The sequence below is a fragment of the Caenorhabditis briggsae genome, assembly GCF_000004555.2.
Source record: "Caenorhabditis briggsae complete genome, chrIV, whole genome shotgun sequence".
NCBI classification, from domain to species: Eukaryota; Metazoa; Nematoda; class Chromadorea; order Rhabditida; family Rhabditidae; genus Caenorhabditis; species Caenorhabditis briggsae.
In genome coordinates this window covers 2,445,817-2,469,240 of record NC_013487.2, presented here as the reverse complement: position 1 = coordinate 2,469,240, position 23,424 = coordinate 2,445,817, and the positions used below count along the sequence as shown (strand labels likewise).

The 23,424-nt window shown below is 35.7% G+C and overlaps 4 protein-coding genes across 4 annotated transcripts in view; 1 reads left to right on the top strand and 3 right to left on the bottom strand.

Moving 5' to 3' along the window:
• Positions 1 to 1,407, bottom strand: part of CBG18744 — a gene marked incomplete at both ends in the record, with an annotated part of 4,545 nt that extends 3,138 nt beyond the window's left edge. Inside the window, 6 exons of the mRNA XM_045244910.1 lie at positions 27 to 114; positions 159 to 299; positions 343 to 438; positions 491 to 547; positions 1,042 to 1,122; positions 1,185 to 1,407. Coding sequence (XP_045096568.1) covers positions 27 to 114; positions 159 to 299; positions 343 to 438; positions 491 to 547; positions 1,042 to 1,122; positions 1,185 to 1,407 — 686 coding nt within the window. The remainder of the gene's footprint in view (positions 1 to 26; positions 115 to 158; positions 300 to 342; positions 439 to 490; positions 548 to 1,041; positions 1,123 to 1,184) is intronic.
• A 2,088-nt stretch (positions 1,408 to 3,495) lies between these two features.
• On the top strand, positions 3,496 to 4,393 carry CBG26261 (the record flags this gene model as incomplete). Its single annotated transcript, XM_045244909.1, has 2 exons — positions 3,496 to 3,798; positions 4,202 to 4,393. The coding sequence occupies 2 exons, from the start codon at positions 3,496 to 3,498 to the stop codon at positions 4,391 to 4,393; spliced, it is 495 nt and encodes a 164-aa protein (XP_045100126.1).
• A 210-nt stretch (positions 4,394 to 4,603) lies between these two features.
• On the bottom strand, positions 4,604 to 6,946 carry Cbr-srab-24 (the record flags this gene model as incomplete). Its single annotated transcript, XM_045244908.1, has 7 exons — positions 4,604 to 4,693; positions 4,743 to 5,021; positions 5,329 to 5,408; positions 5,728 to 5,815; positions 6,034 to 6,184; positions 6,464 to 6,550; positions 6,735 to 6,946. 7 exons carry the CDS (start codon positions 6,944 to 6,946, stop codon positions 4,604 to 4,606), a joined length of 987 nt encoding a protein of 328 aa, XP_045096567.1.
• A 4,135-nt stretch (positions 6,947 to 11,081) lies between these two features.
• Positions 11,082 to 15,234, bottom strand: CBG18741 (the record flags this gene model as incomplete). The annotated part of the gene is made up of 3 exons (XM_045244907.1): positions 11,082 to 11,438; positions 13,013 to 13,436; positions 15,020 to 15,234. The coding sequence occupies 3 exons, from the start codon at positions 15,232 to 15,234 to the stop codon at positions 11,082 to 11,084; spliced, it is 996 nt and encodes a 331-aa protein (XP_045096566.1).
• Between the last annotated feature and the right edge of the window lie 8,190 nt (positions 15,235 to 23,424).

Genomic DNA, 23,424 nt, shown 5'->3' with positions numbered 1-23,424 from the left:
GCTGGAGCATATTCTGAATAGAACACAGGGCATCGGAGCAGGAGACAGGGGTGGAGGAGATGATGGTCTGGATTGTTGTGGATTCTGATGGCTCGGATTCAGAAGTTGGGGATTCTGAAAAAAATGAGCTAAATGGTCGGATAACTGGGGATTCTTACCATTTCTTGCAGTCGTTGGACCTAAAGTAGGTTCAGGGGACGTTGAGGTTAGCTCATTTTCTTGGAGAGTAGTGGATTCTGTAGGCTGATATTCAAGAGTTGAGGATTCTGAAGAAGATGGAGCTGTGGAAGCTGAAGATTCTGTAAAAAGGAGCTACAGAGTTTAATGGTTCCTGAATCTTACCGTTTCCTATCGAAGGAGTTGTAGTTTGTACAGACGCTTCAGCAGGTTCAGAAGTCGTAGAGGACAGTTCAGATGACGTCATGGAAGTTGGTTGATCTGAAATGTGAATTACTTTTTTTCATATAAGACGAACGCTTCAAAATGTTACCATTTCTCACAGACGTCGTTTTGGAGGACTCGGAAACAGTCACTGTAGTTGGAGGATCTAGAAAAAATTACATCATTTGCCAGTGAATAATTTTACCGTTCCCTTCAGAAGTTGGAAATGCTGTTGTTTGTGAAGCAGAGGGAGATTTAGAAGAGCTCACTGGAGTTGGTTGGTCTGGAAATTTCGATTCTGCTTCGAAAAAACGGTCTTAAAAAGGTTTGTCACTCTTTTTAAGGTCCTTGTAGCTGAAATAAAGGTTCTTTGAGTTACAAAATAGTTTGTTAACAAGAAAGAGGTCCTGTGAAGTTCGAAATTAACCTTAGTATTTCCCAATGAACTATTCTTCAGACTAAAGAACATTTTTAACCCCTTTGAGAGCCACAGGACCCTTATTTTTATCAACGGACTTTTCTGATAAATGTAAGAGTTCTTAAAACGCAAAATGCATTTATTTTAGAACAAAACTTTGCCACTGTTTCATTCAGGTTGTATTTCTTATTAACAGTGCTAGTTGTTGCTCGATTTGTTGCTTACAAATATCCTAAACTCACCTTCCGAAGATGGTGTAGTCTGATCGGATGACGTGGCAATGTTTGTTGATGGCTCAGAAGGTCCAATTGATGTTGTAGACACTGGAAAACCAAATAATTTCACTGTTTTAACTTCAGTAAAGTAAAAAATGAGTTTTACTCACTTTCAGATGTCTCTGTGCTTGACTCCAACTCTCCAGTTGTTGTTGTAGAAACTTCCGGATCCAAAATGACTTTGCCTCCAAGTCCCAAGTCTGGATTATCCAAAAGTGGCTGAATAGCTGGGTCCTTGGTGCAATTAGGGGCATTTTCAGGTTTGTCTCCAAGAATTGGGGGCAAAATTGAGGATAGAAAAATGAAAGCTAGAAAGGAAAGTTTCAATATCATGTTTTTTTTCAAAATGAGGTGAAGCGAAAAAGCTTAACACTTATCTTTTGGGTTAACTTGAAATGTTCACATTGTTATGCAAATTTGATAAAAATGCGAGAGAAAGAATGTTTCAAGAATTGATGTGATGTGTGAATGAATGCTATATAAGGCTAACATTCAATTTGTTAAGGATGAAACACAAAGAATTTAGTTTCATATCAGTAGGTGAACTCCACTACAGCAAAAATGAGCCATCGCATTCTATCCGCAATGTCATGACTACTGTGATGTCATGTATTTGACGACACATTTTAGCGTTTTCTAGAATATTCTGATTCAGATTGCGTACGCAAACACAACGACGCGCAATGACCAATTCAGTTGCGCGCTTATCCACATTCCGCGCAGTCAGGCGGACCACAAAGGCCAGTCATTTGCCTCACTCACTTAGTTTCTTTCATTTAGTTGTGATCGTCCCTCTTTCTTTTAGGTCGTCACTCTTCCTTTTAGATCGTTTTTTTAACCTTAGAATTATTGATTTGTCCCTAATAATGCGTTAGAGACTCTTTATGCCTGCATCTCTTTTATCACGATAAATAAGACGTATATAAGAATCTAGGTTACTTCTTTCATTTCTCTTCTAATAAGTACGTATCTTTCACCAATTTTCTCTCATTTTCCAGAAAACTGTTCTTCTTCTGTTATCGCAGCTATTTAATCACGGAAAGACCCTATTTTTGACGCTCGCCAACTAGCCGTACCGTTTAAGCATTGTTAAGCGATTTGTCTAGCTTTTGTCTATTAAGCGATTTTGTCTATTAAGCGATTTGTGGATCTTATGAAGCAGCAGAATTTCTACTGCAGCTCTTTTTTCAGGTGCCCTTCCGTAAAGCTTGGTACGGTGCTTGGTTTTGGTAAAACGTTCCTAGTTAGTCAGATGTAAGAATGAAAACCGGCCATATCCGGGCCCTGACGGGCTTTATTATAGTTCCTTTTAGAACCAATATGTTTTGACCAATTATAAATTAGATACGGCAGAACTCGACGAGTACTACGAAATGATAATACTCGGAAAACTGTATCATGTTTATGAACGAAGTTATGGCGAGTCGACGACACAGACTGGGCCCGGCTCGGAACGGATGGGCAGTCTTATAGAATGTAACTTAGTTCACAGACAGGGTATTATTTTCCAAATAGTATTATTCTGTATTGCTTGTCGAGTTGTATCATATAAAAACTAGTTCACGAGGTATTGATTCTAAAAGACGCAATGGAAGGGCCCGCCAGTGCCCTACCCGTTTTCAAGTCTCATTAGATGGTTCGTTCTTACTCTAGCTTCTCTTATCCTTCTTTGTGCTATGTTACAAGGAGGTGATACCACCGAAATACCTCTAGTAGAAGGGCTTTTTAACTTTTGATTTGAGCTCAATAATCTTAGTTGTTATAAGAGACACCAAAGTTTTGTTAACTGATGAAATGTGGATATGATCAACATTTTATCAGTTAAAATTTTTTAATATCTTTGACAGAAACTGAGATACTTGAGCTTGAGCTTAACACAGTGTGGGTGGCCCTGTTATGTCATGTTACAAGGAGGTGATACTACTGTAAAACCTGTAATAGAAAGACCCCTCTCACTTTTAACTTTGTCTCTGATTTTCTCGGTTTCATCAGAAGATATAACATTTGACAACTAATAAAATGTTTGTGTTATAAAGACAAACGATTTACCAGTTAACAGATTTTTGATGTTTCGCATAGGAATTGAGATAATTGAGCTCAAACTTGATAGTGTGGGAGTCCTTCTATTACAGGTTATGCCGTAATAAGGGAATTAGAGATCTGGAACTTCTTCATGTCCCACTAAATCTTTCACTGAAAAACTTTTGTGTATCCTGTTATACTAACATTGCTTCATCTGATTGTCTTTTAAATTTTCGTGTTTTACAGATAAGCTCAACTTAAAGCGTTCAACAGCAAGCACGCTACCATATCATGTCGAGTCAACAAACATCTCCTAAAGGCATTTCAGAAGGTTTGTGAATTGTTTCCTCTTAGTTGTCAACTAGTTTTGAATAGTTTTCAAACTGACAGATTTGCTATATGAGACTATTTTTAGAAAAAAGAGTTCTTCGTCCAGCCGATGACCTTCTTCCGGAGGATTGCTTGTTTGAGGAAATTCCTTGTGAGTTTCCAAAAACAAGAGTTCAGGTATCTTCACTTGGGCATCGCGAAGCAGTTTGCAGTTGTGATTTGGACGCTGACCGAAGGACCATCAAGGACCAAAAGCAATGCAAACAAGATGCCGCCGCCACCAACATCTCAAAAATGAAGAACATGACTCTCAGGGATCATGACTACTTCGAGGAGCCAATCGTCAAATCGGCGTTGGAGAGCCGAGCCAAGGCAAGATTTTTTTGAAGATCATAGTATTTACTATAGTTGGTTACAGTTCTTTATATTCCCTTGTATAGTTAGTTATAGCTGGTTAGTGGAAAACTAGAAACCATTTAACCTAGACCCTTAACGTTCAACTTAGAATCTATTTACCTCGGTTTCTTTGATAGATACAAAAACGTTGCCCTAATAACATGTTTGTGAAATTATGTTGAATGCTTTATCAGTTGACAAATTTCGATATCTTAGACAGGAATCGATGTAATTGAGTTGAAAATTAACGGTTTAGAAGCATTGTTTCAGAGGCTTTACGGTAGTTTTCTTTCATAATGGCTGAAGACAATGATAAGAGTACTTAACCATCAAATGATATATTGAAAAAACCTATTCAACTAAACCAAACTTTTTTCAGAAGGCTCTTCCATTGTTGCCAACCCGACAAGCCATGGAGATCTACAGACGGCGCCAAATGGCAAGAATTCAACGTCGCCGCGAACAGCACACCAACATCTGCTACCAGGAAGAAGCTATGGAGCATTTCGAGAGAGGGGTGGTTCAGTATGGACCATACACCCCTCTCTTCTCTCAGGAAATCAATTTCTAAGTGACTAGTTTATTAAGCACATCAGCATAAATAAATTTTTTATAATACTCCGGTCTTTTTTGTTCAATTTCAAAAATCTTGGAGGCATAAGAAGTTTTAGATTACTGTAATAAAACAAGAAAAACAAAGTCGTTTTCCTTTCAATTTTTAGAGCAGGTTAGATAAAGAGATAAAGGCTTTGGAGCATTAGTACTTTCAGGAGGCTTATAATTAAGATTGTCCACTTGTCCAAACCTTTTTGTACTGATCGAAGTAGTTGTCCGGATTCACTTCCATTTCCTTCCGCAGCGAATTCCTTCCCTGAATAGTTAAAAAATCAATCAATGCTACAGTAATCCTCAATCCTCACCTTCCTCTGCAACTTCTTTTCCTGCAGAACGAATGCAATGAAAAATGCCAAAGCATACTCCGGAAGACATGCAGACAACTCCATCCAAAAATAATACCAGGGCCTTGTCATAAGTGCATTAAAGTTGAGAAATAAGAATGAGGAAAGACTATGAAACACTTCGAAAATGTACATCATGTGGATTGGAAGGGAAATCGTTTCCAATGAACGAAGCGACTCTTCCACTTGGTATCGTTTGGTGAGAGCGGAGCCACGGTTTTGAAGATGGAATTTTAGTTTCTGGAATTTTTCAAGTTTTTCAGGAAACCGCAAAACCTCTAATAGAAGGGCCCAACCTTTAAACTTTGACCTAGCTTATCTCGGTTCCTGTCGAAGATATAAAAAAGTTGTAAATTGATAAGTTGTTTATCATAGTATCGTCAATGTTTTATCAGTTGACAGCTTTTTGATATTTTTTACAGGAAATGAGATAAATGGTCTCAAACTTGACATTGTGTGAGAGAGCTTCTGTTACAGGTTTTACGGCATCTCATCGATAAAAATTGAAAAACTAAAAGAGAAAGAAACCAGCCTTATTCTTGTAAACCAAATAGCGGAATCCAGAATATGAAACTGTTTGCACGATAATTGACATGGAGAACGCCAAGAGCATGTTGAATGGTACCGCTGGAAATTAAACTGATGAGAAAGAATCTCAGCTTTTGAAATAGTACTTTTAGGGATTTTTCTATATTGTACTTGATAAGTTTCTGGATTGAAAAAAATACCAGTAGGATCTTTTTTCACTGTTTTCAGTACTGCATAGATGTTCTGAAATGTGTTATTGTTTCTATTCCGTATGCTATACTTTTTACTCCGTTACTAAGTTTGTATGGGAATATGAAAAACACAAAATATGTAAGAACCTCTCAAGAAGTCATACTTTTAAGGCCAATATTGGGGTACCTTCTGAGCTACGCATTCTATAATTTTTGACTCTACTAACCTTCCCTTGCGGCAATGCAATAAACTGTTGTGCCTCCAAATGTGGTTTGCGAATAAATGAGTCCGAGGAACCAGGTGGCTAAACATGTCTGAAAAATAAGAAGTTTTTGAGTTTTCCTTTTTCGGTTTCAAGAACATCATGAAATCAGTTATTGATGTTTCATAACTTCAAAAATGGAGTAAATATATTTTCTTAAAAGTTATGATTAAAATTTTTTAACAGTTTCAAGAAGTTTTTAGTTGTATTGTAGGAATATTTGTACGTTTATCAAAAAGTAATTTCACTATTTTTAACACACTTAAATACCTGTAGCATTAACAACCATGTCCATGCTGTTCGATTTGTCTGATACGTAGCTACTCGGCTTGTCGCTATACACCTTTCAACTACCAGTGTGGGCATTGTGTAAATTGCAACAAACATTCCAATGTTTAGGAATAGACGGAGACCAAAACATCTGGAAGTTTTGAGATTATGGGAACTCCATGAAACGAATCACAGTAAGCTTAATGGTAAGTAATGGGAGGAAATGAATGTTTTGAAACTGTAAATATTAGTGAAAACGAATTTTCGTGGTAATCTTCTGTGGTAAATTAATATATTTTGTCAATTGTTGTTACCATTTCTAGTACATTGACGCATTTTAAGTGAATTGGGGCTATTCCGGTTCTGTGTGTTTTCAGTTTGCTGATACATTTTTAGTTCCTTGACGCTTTTCTGGTGTTCAAAATCTTACCTCTCACTAGTTGAAATAATATCACAAGATGATGTTTTATACATAGCAACATGCCAGTTATAAAGATCCGAGGAGTGAAGGAACAACCTGAAATAATATTGTATGTGTCTTCTTTTTTTTTGAGATAACATGAATTTGAAACTGTTATTTTTCAATTTTTCGGTCGGAAACTTTTTTTCCAACATTAAGACTTCCAGTTTCACCGTTTCCAGATTATCATAAAATTTAAATGATTCTATTAATTGCTCGTATACATCATCTGTAAACGAACCGATCCAAACAGTGCACAAAAATGCCTCCACAATGTATAATTAACAAAATTCGAGTGTTCAAGTGGTACAACGGATTTTTGGCGATGCGCATAATTAGCCATCCCATCAATGGAAGTAGTATAATTGAGATAATTAAAAAGGATAGTAAAAGAAGAGATAATGGAGGGAATTGGGCGATATCTCTCATAAGATCACAGTTTGACAGGTTCATTTTGAAGAATTTCTGGAATTGGAACCTTGGAATCTGGAATCGTTGAAATATTGAAATAAAAAAGTAGAGAAATCTTCAAAGGGCAAAAAAAATGATTCAGAAGGAAAAAATAGGCCAAACGACAAAAGTTAACTTGATTTCCCTTATGACTCTCGTTTTTCTATAGACAGCTGATTACGGGGGAAATCAAGTTATTGGAATTTTTATGAATGAACTTTGAGGAGGGTGACCTAGTTAGAAAGCTATAGAAAAGTTGTTTCTGGAAGTTTTAGAAATGAGTAACTGATCAAATTGTTGAACTTTGATCCTAAACAAAGCAACTTCGTGCACTCGTGAAAAAATGAGAATGACAGATGATTAGAAATCAGATTATCATTCTTTTTTCATTAAATTTGAAGGTTTAGTCCTAAAAAGTTTTTGTAGCTCATGGAACTCATAAAGCAAGGAAATATTTAGCACACACGAAAATTACGACACCAATAATGAAAACATATTCAGAAAGTTTAGTGGACTCATGAAACTGTAAAATTTTTCAAAAAATTTGGTCAAAAAACTGTCAAAACATTTTTCACTGATGTCTGTGGAAACTATCGAGGTGATCATTTTGCAACTGGACGTTTCAGAACTCACCGTTCTAGATTGTCCGGTTGCGAAGTGTCCGGTTCTGAAACGTTAGGTTGCTAAAACGTCAGCTAGGTCGCTAAAAAGTGATAAATCGAGCAATAAAATCACGGATTCGATAAGGTGACAGAAAAGAACAATCAAAGTTCTATTTACCACCTTTTTATACCTCTGATTTCGCTCAGAGCAGACGCATTCCCTCCATAATTCTAGACAATTATCTAGGAACTAGGAGACACAAAAAAAGAGACAAATAGCTGTTAGCTCCTTGTCATACAATGATATTTGTATTATTTTTCCCTTTTTGGCTGTTCTTATGATTTCATAAGATTATGTGAAAAATGAGACAATTTAATTTGATTCGTGGGACAAGCTTATTGAGTTCATTAAGGTTGGACAGGTGCGAGAAGGATGACCAAAATTAAAAGCGAGGAATTTTCAGGAACACTTTTCAAAGGAGGGGAGACATGAAAAAACTGTTTCCCCTCATTCATGGAAAATTAAAGATTGTATTTGAAAATCAATATCAGTTCTGCCAATGCGTCAGGATTCAATCAATGGAATTTTTATAATTTTTACTATTTCATGTTTTCATTTTATGAGCTTAAAGTGTTTCAAAAAACTGATTTTTCTATAACCAAGTTGAAACTAAATCGCATATGATTAGAAGTAAATTATGAAAAAAATAATGGAAAACAGATGAGGAAAATTAGTTTTTACAATTGAGTCTTTTGTTTTAAGTTTTTCGGTTTCATGAACTCATTTTTTTCGGCTAGTGTTCAAATTAAATAATTCAAAAAGTCTGAAACAGTTTTTAAAATGTGAAAAACCAATTTTTCTCGCTCAAATGATACTTGAAACTTTTTAAAAGTGGGGGGACAGGAGATTTTTCGTAGTTTTTTTTTTGTAGCTAGAGTATGCATTCTACCGTCACGGTGTACAATGCTTGATGTCACTCTCCGTACAGCTGTCGTCTTCGCCTTTATGTATGCAATCGGGCGTGCGCTTTCTCTTTGCCCGCGTAGCTCAGTCGGTAGAGGCGCCGCGCCCTCAATCATCGCCCTCACAAGTTCAACTTCTCGAGGGGCATCTTTGAACGGAATTTCGAGAACATTATTTTTTCATGTCCCCCCACCTTTAATAGTCTCTTTTTTTTCAAAATACATATTGGAATTTCGGCGCAGCTCAATTATCTCGATTCCCATGAAAGATATCAAAAGTCTGTCGACTATTAAAAAATTTGTTTTATTAAGATAATCAGTTGAAAATGTTTTCTACCTTTTGAAGGAACAGAGATGATTGAGCACAAATGACATTTATAGGGTGGGCTCCTATTAGGTTGGTAAAAAAAGTAATGCGCGTTAGTGTTAACTAACAAGGGAGGTCGTTTTAGAAAGGCTTTCAGAATTTTCTTATTTTTTGACAGGGGTTAGTTGACACGCTCAAAAAGCCCCTGTCAAAATCTGTATATGCACTTTTTCCAAAAATGCTGAAAATTTTTGTCTGAAAGTTTCCAATTTCTTAACCATTGTAAACCTCATTTTTCTCCGTTATTTCGCCTCCCGGGAACTTCCGGAAACACCGTTGACATGTACACACTTACGCACTGTTTTTCCCAGCGTTGAGGTGGCCGGGTGGTTGTGGGCGCGTGTTATAAGCTAAAGGTCTGTGGTTCGATTCCCTCTTTTGAAATTATCTTTTGCTTTTTTTGATCAAATTCCTAGACATCTATTCGAATTTCGAGTCTGTCTGGTCATTTTGGTGACTTTAAATAATGATTTTCACATGTTAACAGAGCTGATAATCAATGATCCTTTGAAATCCATCAAAAATCGTTTTTTTTAAATTCAAAAATAGTTGACAGATCACAATACGTTTTTTGGCTTATTGCTCTTTCAAATTTCAAACTAAAATTGGCTACGTCACTTAATGCGTCCAGACAATGACAAAATGGTTCAAGTATTTTTAGTGTTTCGAATTCGACATTTAAATGTTGTTCTGATTCATTTAAATCAATTCCAATGCCCTGGGAGAATCTATACTTTATTAAAATGTTTTTTAAAAATCTGTAAAACAAGGACACCAATTTCATTTATTCATGTTTCAAGTAGTTGTTATAAGCAAAATAATTTATTAAGTTTAGTGAGACTTCAATCTCATCCTCCCAAAAACAAACTTAATTCCAATCCTTCTGATAGTTCTCAAAGTACACAGCTGTATCGATCTCATTACTCTTCCGCAACCCCTGCGAACTATTATCACTCACACGATTTTCCATTTTGATAAAAGTGATAACGAACACTAGAGAATATTCTGGAAGGTAATTGTTGGCTTCAATCAGAAAAAAAGTACAAGGGCCTCGAGGAATACGGATTGAAGTAAAGGACAAAAAATGAAACGGAACTGTAGAGGAATTGGAAAATGAACATGAGATGAATGGGTTCATGAAGGATACGGAAGGCTCGGAGGGGTTCTTCAACTTGGTACTTTCGGATGAGGTCGCCGCCGGTTTTTTGAAGATGTTCACGGAGTTTCTGGAAGCTTTCTTTGATTATTATTGAAGGAGGGGAGACGAAGATTTTTTTGGAGTTACGCATCTGGACGTGACGGTGTACAGCTTGACTTGGATGAGTGTCGACCGTTCTAATAAAGCAAATGCCCCTTCTTTAAATTTTCCGAAATGTTATACTTGTCAAGAATAAGGATGATTTATCCAATCGATTAATTCCAAAAAAAATGTTTTTTAATTTATGGCGCGGTCAGATTACAGGTTGAAACTTTTCAAATTTTCCATGAAGATATGATATTTTCAAAATATTACTGTTCCATATTTATCATTTCAGATTTGAATGATTTGTAACGATAACTATTCGAGCTCCTACAGTTCCTACTACAACTACTAGTTTAGCTACGCGATTGCAAGCGCTAGCTACGCCACCTCTTGACAAGGACGCCCCATGTGACGTAGTCGGTAAATTCGTGATGTCCCTAATAATTATCCCATACGCTCAATCTCCCCAGTGATTGTAGTTTTTGCAGTAAAAATCCTATTTTGGATACCCAGTAAATGCTCTAATAGACTCCCACATTATACTAGCACTCTGTCTTGGATTACTGTTTTCGTTTTGCTACTACGAATGCCATCCCTGCACCCAAGTTTAAGCGCAATTATCTCTTCTTATGAGATTTAACAAATCTGTCAACTGATAAAATGTTTGTCATAATCTTTGCGGCATCTTTGTAGTTCGCAGGTTTTTGATATTTCTTATCAAAATTGAGATAACTGAGCTCAGGGTTGAATTAGAACATTTGTTTTAATTTCAGTGGATTGCTGTGAAAGCTGGATGAGTTAAATCAAAATACATAATTACGTATGAGACGGCTTTCAAAAAAGAAAATCTCAAAATTCGATCTAAAACTTTGATAATTTATTTAGGTCTCAAGCAGTTGTTATGTGCAAAATCACTTTTAAGTCTTAACGAAAGTCCAACAGACGTTCCCAAGAAAAACATTATCAATTCCAATCCTTTTGATAATTCTCAAAATACACTGCAGTATCAATTTCGATACTCTTCCTCAGCCCCTGCGAGCTATTATCACTGACCCGGTTCTCCATTCTGATAAAAGTGATAACAAACGCTAGAGAATATTCCGGAAGGTAGATGTTAGCTTCCATCAGGAAAAAGTACAAGGGTCTCGAGAAATACGGATTGAAATACAGGACAAAAAATGAGACGGAACTGTAAAGGAAATGGAAAATGAACATAAGGTGAATGGGTTGATGAAGGATGCGGAAGGCTCGGAGGGTTTCTTCGACTTGGTATTTTCGTATGAGGTCGCCACCGGTTTTTTGGAGAAGTTCGCGGAGTTTCTGGAAGCTTTTTTGGATTATTAGAAAATAGATTATTTTGAAATTTTTGGCATAAAACACTCCACATTTTCAACATCTTGGCTGAGTAGCTAAGGATTCAAACGATTTATGAAACCCAATATTTTTTACTTGATTCCAAAACAAAAATTGGAATTTATATTTCATTTCTACTTTTTTATCATAATCTTTCAAATTTTCAAAAAGATATGAGATTTTTGAAACAGTACCGTTTCAAATGTATTGTTTCAGATATGCATGAATGGAAACTTTACTCATCCGTTTAGACATACATTTCTAGACATTCTCGCGGTTTTTAATATTCGCGGTTACAGGACTGCTACTAGAGCCAGTTACACTGAATGACAAAATGTTGAGAATGGTAATTTCTAAATCTGACAGTTTTTTTGAAATACAGAAATTAAAAAAAATTAATTTTTTTATACTGCTACAAGAAGTTAAAATAACCAGAATGTTATGATTTTCAGGAATTCCAACTTAACACACATTCGAATTTTCACATGATTGCAAGAAAAAGTGAAAAGTTGGAATCACAAAGTTCGTACACCATCGAAGTATTCAAAAATTTTCCTAGAGATATGGAATTTCTGAAATGGTACCGTTTCAAAAATACATATTCTTTCAGATTTAAATGATTCGAAATTATCACTATTTCCGTTTCTACATTTTCCACACCTGACTCAGCCACGGCAAACGCCAGATAGACCACTCTTAACTTTCCCGTGGTGTAGTCGGTAAATTCGTGATGTCCCTAATAATTATCCCATACGCTCAATCTCCCCAGTGATTGTAGTTTTTGCAGTAAACATCCTATTTTGGATACCCAGTAAATGCTCTAATAGACTCCCACATTATACTAGCACTCTGTCTTGGATTACTGTTTTCGTTTTGCTACTACGAATGCCATCCCTGCACCTAAGTTTAAGCGCAATTATCTCTTCCTATGAGATTTCAAAAATCTGTCAACTGATAAAATGTTTGTCATAATCCTTGCGGCATCTTTGTAGTTCGCAGGTTTTTGATATCTCTTATCAAAATTGAGATAACTGAGCTCAAAGTTGAATTAGAACATTTGTTTTAATTTCAGTGAATTGCTGTGAAAGCTGGATGAGTTAAATCAAAATACATAATTACGTATGAGACGGCTTTCAAAAAAGAAAATCTTAAAATTCGATCTAAAACTTTGATAATTTATTTAGGTCTCAAGCAGTTGTTATGTGCAAAATCACTTTTAAGTCTTAATGAAAGTTTTACAATTGTATACATCACAAACTAGACCTCGACAAAATTTTTAATTATTAAATAATTTTGAAACAAAAAAATTTTTCTCGGTCCCTATAAAAGATAGAAAATCTGTTTGCTGATAAAATGGGTATCACAATTTCACTGACATTTTATCAATTGTTGGTTTTTGATATCTCACGTTAAAATGGAGATACCTGAGAATTTCCTTTTGAGGTGCCGATAAACTTTCACGGTTTCAACATTTTTCTATTAGAAGTCGTAAACAAAGCTAGATATTGTTCGACCCCCAGTCTAATATCTCTTGAACTCACCTCATTCCTCTTCACCAAATGTCTATACCATCCGATGGAAACCAATTGAATGATAATTGTGATCACAAAAACCGCCAGCACATGTAGAGGCAGACTGGAACTAGCGGTCATACAATACAACGCTTGTCCTCCAAAACTTTGTTTAGAATAAATCAACGCTAGTAGAAACGCAGTCAACAAAAACTGAAATCCAAGAACCAGGGACCAGGAATGTTTGTCGGATTGATAGGAGAAGGTTCTCCGGGTGGCCAGGTATCGTTCAAGGGTTAATGCAGGAGTGGTGCATACACAGAACCACATGGCTGAGTTGAAACTGATTCGGAGGAAGAAGCAACGTTCGGATGAGGAGATGATGTCGCAAGGAGATAGAACATCGGGAAGTATGATGATGTAACGGTGGAGGTCCCAACCGTGGAAGATGAGCCTGAACAAAGTTTTGCGGTTTCGAATAAGTTTTACTTTTGAGAGTAATTTGATAATTGAACAACTTGAGAAGTTGAACTTGTGGGATCAGCGTTGAAGGTAACGATGAACTACGGTGGCGTAAGCTAAGGCGGGGTGACCAACGTTTACTATGCACCATCACGTTGGAATGCATACTAGCACCGAAAAAAAACGGAACTTTTTTTTTGTCCCCCAACAGCCTTTAACTTTCAAAAAAAGTATAGTTTCGCAGTTTCAAATCAGTGTTACTAGAGCAGAAATTTAAGAGTTGTTCGCTGGAATATTTATGAATTCATGTAAAACATAAAAATGGGTTTTTTAAATCTAGGTTTTTTTTTTAAATGAATGACAGAAGTTAAAAAATTGACTGTAATGTTGTCAAAACTTCAATTGTGATAACTTCCAAACCTGGCAAATCTTTGAAATACAAAAATGTTCCGTTTTCACTGTTGCAAGAAGTTAAAGTAAACGAAGTGTTATGATTGTCAGGAATTCTGAACTGGCATGCCATTCAATATTTTTACTTTATTAAAAAAAAATGCAAAATGGTAAAATCAACATGCGTGTGATGCATTCCGACCAAAACCTCTCAATGTTTTATAGAGATATGGGATATTTGAAACAGTAGCTTTTCAATTATATAATTTCAAATATGCATGGTTTACTATAACAAAGTTTTGAGAGTATTCGTTCGATTGTTTAAATAACACAATCAAAAACATTCGAAGATGGGTTTTGAAAATCGGAGTTTTTAATGAACAACAGAAGTTAAACAATTAACTCAAAGGTTGTCGAATTTTCAATTATAGTAACTTGAAAATCATTTTTCGTTTAATTTACTGTCACAAGAATTAAAAATAACCAGAATGTTATAATTTTCAGGGATTCGGACGTTGTACCAAATGTAATAGTTTTACTAGATTCTAAAAATGCAAAGAGTTGAAGTCGAAAGGGCAACGAATTATTGAAATATTCAAAATTGTTCATAGAGATGTGAGACTTCCAAAACAGTACTGTTTCAAATTTATCATTTCAGATTTGAATGCTTCGAAACAATTACGGTTCTAGTTCCAGTGGTTTGAACACGCGATGTTATTAACTCAGCTCTATAGAGCAAGCTACGACAGAGGACGTCCCACGTGACGCAGTCGGTAGAGTCATGATGTCGCTAATTGTAAGGATCTTTCCATGAGCTGAATCTCATTCAGTGGTTACAACTCGTCGTACACATTCACTTTTGAATATCTAGTAAATGCCCTAATAGGCACTGTACTTATATTTTGAGCTAGATTAACTCAATTCCTATAAGAGATATCAGAAATTTGACAACTGAGAAAGTTCTTATCATGTTATCACCATACTTTTTGTAGTTCATGAACTTTCTGCATCCCTTACAGAAACCGTGATAACTGAACTCAAATGAAAATTAGAAAGTTTGAGAGGATTACTGTTAGATTTGATGCAGTTCACATTATAATGATCTCGAAACAGGAAAATTGCGATTTTCGCTTTAAAACCCTCTTTTGTTTTCCCTTATCCAACAGAAAACTGCAAAAAACCCACCTGTCTGCAAAATGCACAATCAGAGCAATTGCATGCGCCACCAACACCACTTTTGTGTTTTTATGATACAATGGATTCCGGATGATTCTTTTGATAACATAGATTATCATTGGAATAGTGACCACAGCGATGGTGATAAATGAGAATAGAAGGATTCGAAGCGGTAGATACGTGGCAATCGCTTCCATGTCCGAGCAGCTACTACTAGCATTCATTCTTTTGAGCGTTTGATATCAAGAGTGGATAGCTTTTTTTGAAGTTTGAAATGATAAGTCTAATGAGCCAGTATTCTAGGAAAATAGAGTCACATGGTGCCGACTTGATGACTCGACAATCATATTCGACTGCTTTCTAATTGGATATAGAAGAGGAAGGAGAAGAAAAAAACAATTCACTTGGGGGGAAAAAGAACTAGACCAAAAGATGTGGAAAATGAGATTTTTGGAGCCTTCTTACGAAAAATAAAATTAGAGGAAAGAAGGGAGAAAAACAATGAAGAAAAGAATAAAAGAAGAGGATAAGGTGACGTTTGTTATGATGGTTAGCAGAATTAAGATAATGGTCGGCCGCGGTCAGCCTAGACCGTAAAGGTTGCTTATTCCAAAAAAAAAAGAAAAAACATCCAGAACGAAACAATTATCGGTTTTAAGTCCAAGACTTTATACGTGTTTAGAACATAGTGGTATTAAAGGTATTAAACCTTGGACAGTCGCAAATATTTTAAACATTTTGATGCAAACAATAATGGAGGGATCGAAATTCGAAATTTCGAAACATTTATTATTCTAATGTACCCAATCCTCAAAAATGCTTCAAACAATAAAATGCTGAAATTTATTTCCAATATTTTTTCGGTTACAGAATTCTTGTTTCTATTCTCCTTTTTGAATTTCTCTAGTACACAATCGTCTTCTGGCACTTCTATATAGTTGATTTGCATTTTAGCAAGATTTTTCGGGTTTAAGGAAGCCGTTTTTTTGTATTTGGATTTGGATTGTCTTTTGAAACACTGTTCACAGAGGCCCCTCGAAAAGTTGAAATATGAACTATGTGTTTGCAAATCTCGATAAACTTTTGAAACACTCTTGACAATTTACAAATTTGCTGTTTCTCTAATTTCATATTACCCTCTCTTTCAAGATGAATTTTGTTGCACCTTTATCTCTCCTGGGATTGTTTTAGTTACACCTCATATTCTTGAATGGAAGCTGATTTCTCGGATCCTAAAAAAGGATACGGGCGAAAGTCGGCTCTGAAACTAAAAAAGTCTATCGCCACACTCAATTTCCGGTCTTCCATGTATACAGTGCGGTCAATATCTTTAAGACCCCCCCCCTTGATTTCAGGCGCACAGAAAAAACTAGAAGAGATATCAAAAAACTGTAAATGCCATTTGATTCACTACCAAAAATAACCCCAGGAGACAAAGTTTCATGACACTATGCCTGTCCGCGCACCATCTAAAAAACCCATTTGCAAGCGGTCAATAGACCCCCCGGATTTTTCGATGATACAGTGATAAATTTCATGAGAAAATTTTTTGGAAGTATCAAATATCAGTCTTAAAATTGTTTTTAGATAGTTTTAAATCAAGTAAGAACGGTTTCTGAAAGTTTCCCGATCAGAAATTGACATCTGAAAATTCGTCTCACAATTTTTGCTGTTTTTGGGAGAGACTTCGGTTTCATGGAAAAGTACGGAGTTCTACATGATGGAATTCAGATTTATTTTATTTTATTGAGAAGCTATTATCCCCCTTTTGATGCCTTAGTCATTTCGAGAAGATTCAGGCCGAATTCAGATGAGTACAGATCCCTAAATTCAAAGCTGAGACATTTGATGAGTTCTGGAGCTCACGTTGAGAAGATTTTCGGGACAGTTCCGCCAATCATAATTTTTCAAATGATGAAACAATGGAAAAGGGTAAGAGAGCTTTCAAACAAAATGAAACTACATTGAATTCCATCATGCAGAACTCCGGATTTTTTCATAAAACCGAAATCTTTCCCAAAAACAGCAAAAGCTGGAGATGAATTTTCAGAAAACAATTTTTTTTCAGAAAACTTTTAGAAATCGATGAAGATATTGACCGCTTGCATATGGGTTTTTTAGATGGTGCGCGGACAGGCATAGTGTCATGAAACTTTGTCTCCTGGGGTTATTTTTGGTAGTGAATCAAATGGCATTTACAGTTTTTTGATATCTCTTCTAGTTTTTTCTGCGCGCTCAAAATCAATGGGGGTCTTAAAGATATTGACCGCACTGTATTCAAAATTCTATTCCAGACTAGACCTCACATCATGGATATTTTTGAAAAAAAAAACTGATGTTTCAAATAAGTTGGGAGAAATGGAACTGGAGCATTTAATGAATAAACTTTCAAATTTTTCTGTTTCCTCAGTTTTATATATCTATGCGCTCGGGGAGTTTTGCCATTACCAATCATTTTTTGCAAAGCTTTGCTTTGAGCCCATAAATCTCATTCCCTGTAGAAAATATCAAAAAACTGTCAACTAACGAAATGTTCATCATAATATCACCAAAATTTTATCAATTGGCAAGTTTTTTGATAGCGCTTATAGGAACCAAGATAATTGAGCTCAAAGTTAGCCTTCAATAAACCACATGGGCGCAATCATATTGCTCAAGTTTTTAAACTTAATTTTTAAAGAAATTTTCGAGTTTTCTAACTCATGATCTCAATTTTTGTGACCTACAAAATTCTAAAAAATAGGGCTAAAAATGACCTAGAAAAAAAAATTAGGTCGTGACCTAGAAGAAATTATTTCATGACCTAGAAAAATTAGGTCATAACCTAGAAAAAATAGGTCGCGATCTAGAAAAAATTAGGTCGTGACCTAGAAGAAATTAGGTCATGACCTAGAAAAATTAGGTCATGACCTAGAAAAAATTGGGTCGTGACCTAGAAAAAATTGGGTCGTGACCTAGAAAAAATAGGTCGTGATCTAGAAAAATTAGGTCATGACCTAGAAAAAATTGGGTCGTGACCAAGAAAAAATTGGGTCGTGCCCTAGAAAAAAAAAGTCGTGACCTAGAAAAAAATTAAGTCATGGCCTAGAAAAAATTAGGTCGTGAGCTAGAATAATTAGGTCGTGACCTAGAAAAAATTAGGTCATGACCTAGAAAAAAAAATAAGGTGATGGCATATAAAAAATTAAACAGAATCTAAAATTCATTTGACTTGAAAGACAGTTGTTTTCCAAATGATCCAAATAATCTGATTTTGAATCTAGATTTTGGAATTTTCTGGGTCATGACCCAATTTTTCGAACTTCTTTTTCAGCACCACTTTCAGAAAATTTCTTTGATGATTCACAACTTTTCTGTTTCTCCAATTTCATATTACCCTCCTCTTTCAAGAAGATGTGTTTATTCTGTGAATTTTTTAGTTACACTTCATATTCACGAATGGAAGTTCATTTCTTGAATCCTAAAACAGGATACGGGGCGGAAGTCGGCTCTGAAACTGAAAAGTCTATCGCCACACTCAACTTCCGGTCTTCCAGTTATAATCAAAGTTCAATTCCAGACTAGACCTCACATCATGGCGTTACAGAGATATTTAAAAAAAAAAGAGATGATGTTTCAAATATGTTGGGAGAATTGGGGTTTGGCGCGTTGGACTTATTGAACAAAATTTCGAAATTCCATGTTTTAATAATCTTTTACGTTTCGGGAAATCTTTAAAAAAAATTTTTTTCACGGAATAGTGTATTTCTTTGCAAACAATAGATTTCAATCAGTGGTAAAGTGGTAAAATGGCAAGTTCAGAGGAGGAAGGTTGTAGGTTCGATTCTCCCGATCCCAAAAATTTTGCAAAACTTTTTTTGTTTTATTTTAAGCTGCCATAACTGGCTCTGGAATAAAATTTACGCAATCTAAACATGTTTTTGGGGAGTTTCTCGTTATGAATAGGCATTTTCCAAAATAAAAACAGACATTTAATTTTTGAAGAAATTCACAAATATGCTCATGGGTAGATTTTTCGAAGATTTTTCAAAACATTTTTTTTCAATTTTTTTTGTTTTTTTTTAAATTGAAAAAACAGTTGAGGAAAAACTAAACACATCGTTGGCATTCGATGACAAACTACTGGAAACATATGTTCTTGGCACAATACGCGCATTTGACCATCGACAATCTTTTGCACCCAGATAATTGGCACTTTCCATAAACTTTCCGGTTGAAGCAATATTGAATTGGTCTGTCACAATTCGGAGCGAAAATTTTTTTTGAAAAATCTTCGATGAACCCATGAGCATATTTGTGAATTTCTTCAAAAATTAAATGTCTGTTTTTATTCTGGAAAATGCCTATTCATAACGAGAAACTCCCGAAAAAACATGTTTAAATATATATGGGAAAATTATCGTTTAAAATAAATGTATGACGATTTTTCGAATGTCTTCTTCTCTTCTGCGGTAGAGCGCGGTCACCAGACTTGTGCTAATCTTAATGATGATAAATTCATGTTATAACTTCTGTTTCATGTATTTCATTTTTTGGTTTCGTGAATGATAAAGGTAATCCCGTTTATCTTTTGAGTAGAGTAGAAGTGTCGGTACTTTTAAAATTCACAGTTTCATACAGTTAATCTTTGTTCTTGTGAATTTTCATCAATAGTAACTTAGTGATTTTCTTTGTAATTTGTCATTTATCCTTTACTTCATAGAAGCCACTTTTATGATCAAAAATGTTCCTCGTTGTGTCAAAAACGTAACGGAAGGAGGTTAAAGCAAGCCTGAAACTAGAAAGCTTGAATGTTTGATTCAATTTCCGGTATATTCAAAGGAGTTTTTTCAGACTAGATCAAGGTTTCAGAGAAACTAGTCAAAAAAAGCTGAATTACTTAGAATACTGTTTCTCAATGTTGATAAAGAAAAATATGCATTTTCAAATTGATCTGGTTACGGATTTAGAATAGAATACACCGAAGAGGTCGATGCGAGGGATTAAATTTGCACTAGGGTTCCGAAAAAAGCTCAGTCATAAGCTTAAGTTTACGTAAGCTCCCCATGAAGCAGGCTCATTCAATATTTTTCAACTCTACGTCAAAGCTCATTTGACTAAAATATTGATTTTGAAAATAGCTCATCGAGGCTCATTTGACGTAATTTTTGATTTGGATAAAAGCTTACCTCGACTCTTTTTCAAAAAAAAAAGGCTCATGGAAGCATAGTTCAAAAAATCAACGAGAAAAATGTTCACGTGGCAAAAATAATAATAACAACCAAAACTTCAGCCAAATATTCAACTAATCAAATGCTTTGGTGGCCAAGAAAAATCATGGTCGCCTAGAAAAACTGATTTTGCAAAAGTTAGGTCATCATGCGAAAATGGGCTAGAAACCACACCAGGTGACACCAGTCATTATACCATTTTCTCATGGCGACGTAACTTTAGCCAGTGAATTTTCTAGGCCACCAATTTGAATGGTGTAGAAAAAGTCTGGCATTCACCTGATATCTTTTCTAGCCTATTTTAACACAGTGGCCTAACTTTTACATGTTGAGTTTTCTAGACCACTAATTTTTAGGGTCCAGAAATCGTGTGGTATTAACATGTTATATTTTCAAACACATGGTGGCCTAACTTCTGAAAAGTGAGTCACCTTGTTAAAATGACCTAGGAAACGTATCAAGTGAATGTTACAACATTTTAGGCCATAGAAGTAGATGGTCTAGAAAACTCAATATGCAAAAGTTAGGCCACCATGTTAAAATGGCCTAGAAATTACTTGATATTCATAGTATTTCATGGCCACTCATAATTTTTCCATGATTTCAATGATTTTTTCCTGATTTCTTTTTTTAAAAGTTATTTATGATGAGCCATATGAGTTTCTTAATTAAAATCGCAGAATGAGCCACATGAGCCTTGATGAACTTTTTGATTAAGCTAAAAAAGAGTCGCGCACTTGAGTTCAAGCCAACGGGTCAAAAAATGCGCCCCAAATAACTTTAAGGCCAGTAGAAATTTAATAATTTCCAAGTTGACGTGGATTTGACCTAATTAGTTTTAATCAACGAGTTGCAACGCGTGATTTTTTCGTGCAACGTTTAAAAGTTTGATCCTCAGCTACATAATTCAGCAGCGAATTTTTTCTAAAATCTCACGTTTACTGGGGCGCGTTTTCTGACCCATTGGCTTGAACCCAAGTGGTCGCGTGAACTTTTTTATTTTTTCCAAAAAGCTCATTCTAACTCATAAGAGCCTCAATGAGCTATTTGAAAAGCTCATTTTCACGTAAAAGCTCATTCCGCTTTTTCAAATTCGGAACCCTAATTCGAAATCGCAAAACATCATTCTTATAATAAATAAATGAAGTTGCGTCTCTTTATTTCTCACTTTGTCCGAACATTTTAAAAAGCTGGAAAATATAATATATATTGACGTGACCTTTAAAGAAGAGTGAGTCGCGAAGCGACGAACAGTAAAAGAAATAGGTTAATTCCAGCTTTTCGAAGCGCCGAAGGAGCGGCAAACATGCTGGTTGTTCAAAAAAAAAAATTACAGTTTCAGAACAATGATATTCATGCAGCTGAAAATAGTTTTATTAGTCATCACGTCATGTTATCTTTATTATGAAAACGTTTTTTGTTTCATCTCCTGAAAGGAGGCCAGACACCAAAAAAAAAAGCTTTCCTGATATTTTGCATAGAGAACCCCCATGAGGGGTTGAACTCATGACGGGCAGCTCAGGGGTACAGCGCCGCTACCGGTTGAGCTACGGGGTGCGAAGGCGCCTGACGACCGATGGCCTACATAAGCGCGGCGCGATTTCGTCCCCCGAACTGTCCCCCGAAATTTTTGCTGTCTCGCCTCCTTTAAGTTTTTTGACACAACGAGGAACTTTTAGATCATAAAAGATGCTTTGCAATACTCTTATGAAAAATTTAGAACAAACATGAACTGTATGAAACCGTAAATTTCAAAAGCACTTGAACTAGTATCCTACAGTGCACAAGTCTGGATTTCGCTCTCTACTTTGGAAACATATTATAGAGGGGCTAATACAAACGAAGTTTCGAGAATATTTTCATGTCCCTTCGTTTAACGTTAGCTGGCTGGTGCGACTTAGGCGCGATTTGACCTTTGTTTTTTTGGTCGTTTCGCGATTCACACTTTTTTTAATGTCACGTCAAATTATATTAAGTTTTCAAGTTTTTCAGAATGTGCAGACAGACTGACAGAGAAAGAGACGCAACTTCATTTATTTATCCTCCTTATATAAAACGCTAGAGGCGTCTGTTGGTCCCCCTGTCAGCCTGTGGACTTTTGAAAAACTTGAAAAATAAGTATAGATTTACGTGATCCTTTGGTAAAAAGTGAGAAGCCGAGCTACCAACCAGTAAAAAAAACTAGGTCAAATCGCGCCGAAGGCGCGCCAGCTAGCTGGTTTCATATAAGAATGATTTTGTCGGTTTCAGGATTCTCGTTTTGCATTGTCATTTTCCGGCAGTTCGCCATAGCTGATTCGAATTTTATCAAGATGTTTCAGGTTAAATAAAAGCCTTTAATGGGAAATTGGAATTGGACTGCCTTGAAATTCTGTTCATAAGAGCTCATCAAGCCACGCTGCTACCGAATGAGCTACACAGTTGCGAATTCCTATAAATCCCGGAAAAAAAATGGTCCTAGGTGTCTGATATTGTACGTGGTGGGTATAGGGGCTACTCTAAGACTTTCGACCCATTCTCAGAGATTGTGTCTTACTCTTTAAAAAATTACACAAATGAATTTCGTTTTTTTGGCTTTGTGCATGGTAAAGATCATTTGTAGTCGTTTTATCTTTAGAGTAGGATAGAAATGTCGATTCTTTGAAGATTTCGTTGTTCAAAAACCTAATGTGAAAGGAAATTAAATCAAGCCTGAAACTAAGAGCTTGAATATATAATTCAATTTCCGGTATATTCAAAAATCCAATATTTTCAGACTTCATCAAAGGTTCAAAGAAGCTGAAAAGACCGATGTTTCAAATTACAGAGGATAAGGTTTCACACAGTTGATTTGAAAAATTCGACATTTTTTAATTTGTTAAATTCTCACCACCCACAGTGCTGAATATCCCAACTGTATATGTAGTTCAGTTGGGATATTAAAGGAACTCTATTTTCGAAATCCCAAAAAATTGTTCCGAAACAATTACGGATTGATGAAACTATATTCATGCAGCTGAAAATAGTTTCATTAAAGGGGGACTCCGACCAATATTTTTTATTGCATTTAAATGTGTTAAAAGTTATCTATTTTCCGAATATTATTGCGAAAAAATTCAAAAAAAATCCGAAATTCCCAAAAAACGCCGTTGAAAAGGAAAAAAATTCAAAAAAAGGTGCCTCCGGGGGACGAGGATTTTCAGTGAGAAACCTAGGCCACGGCAG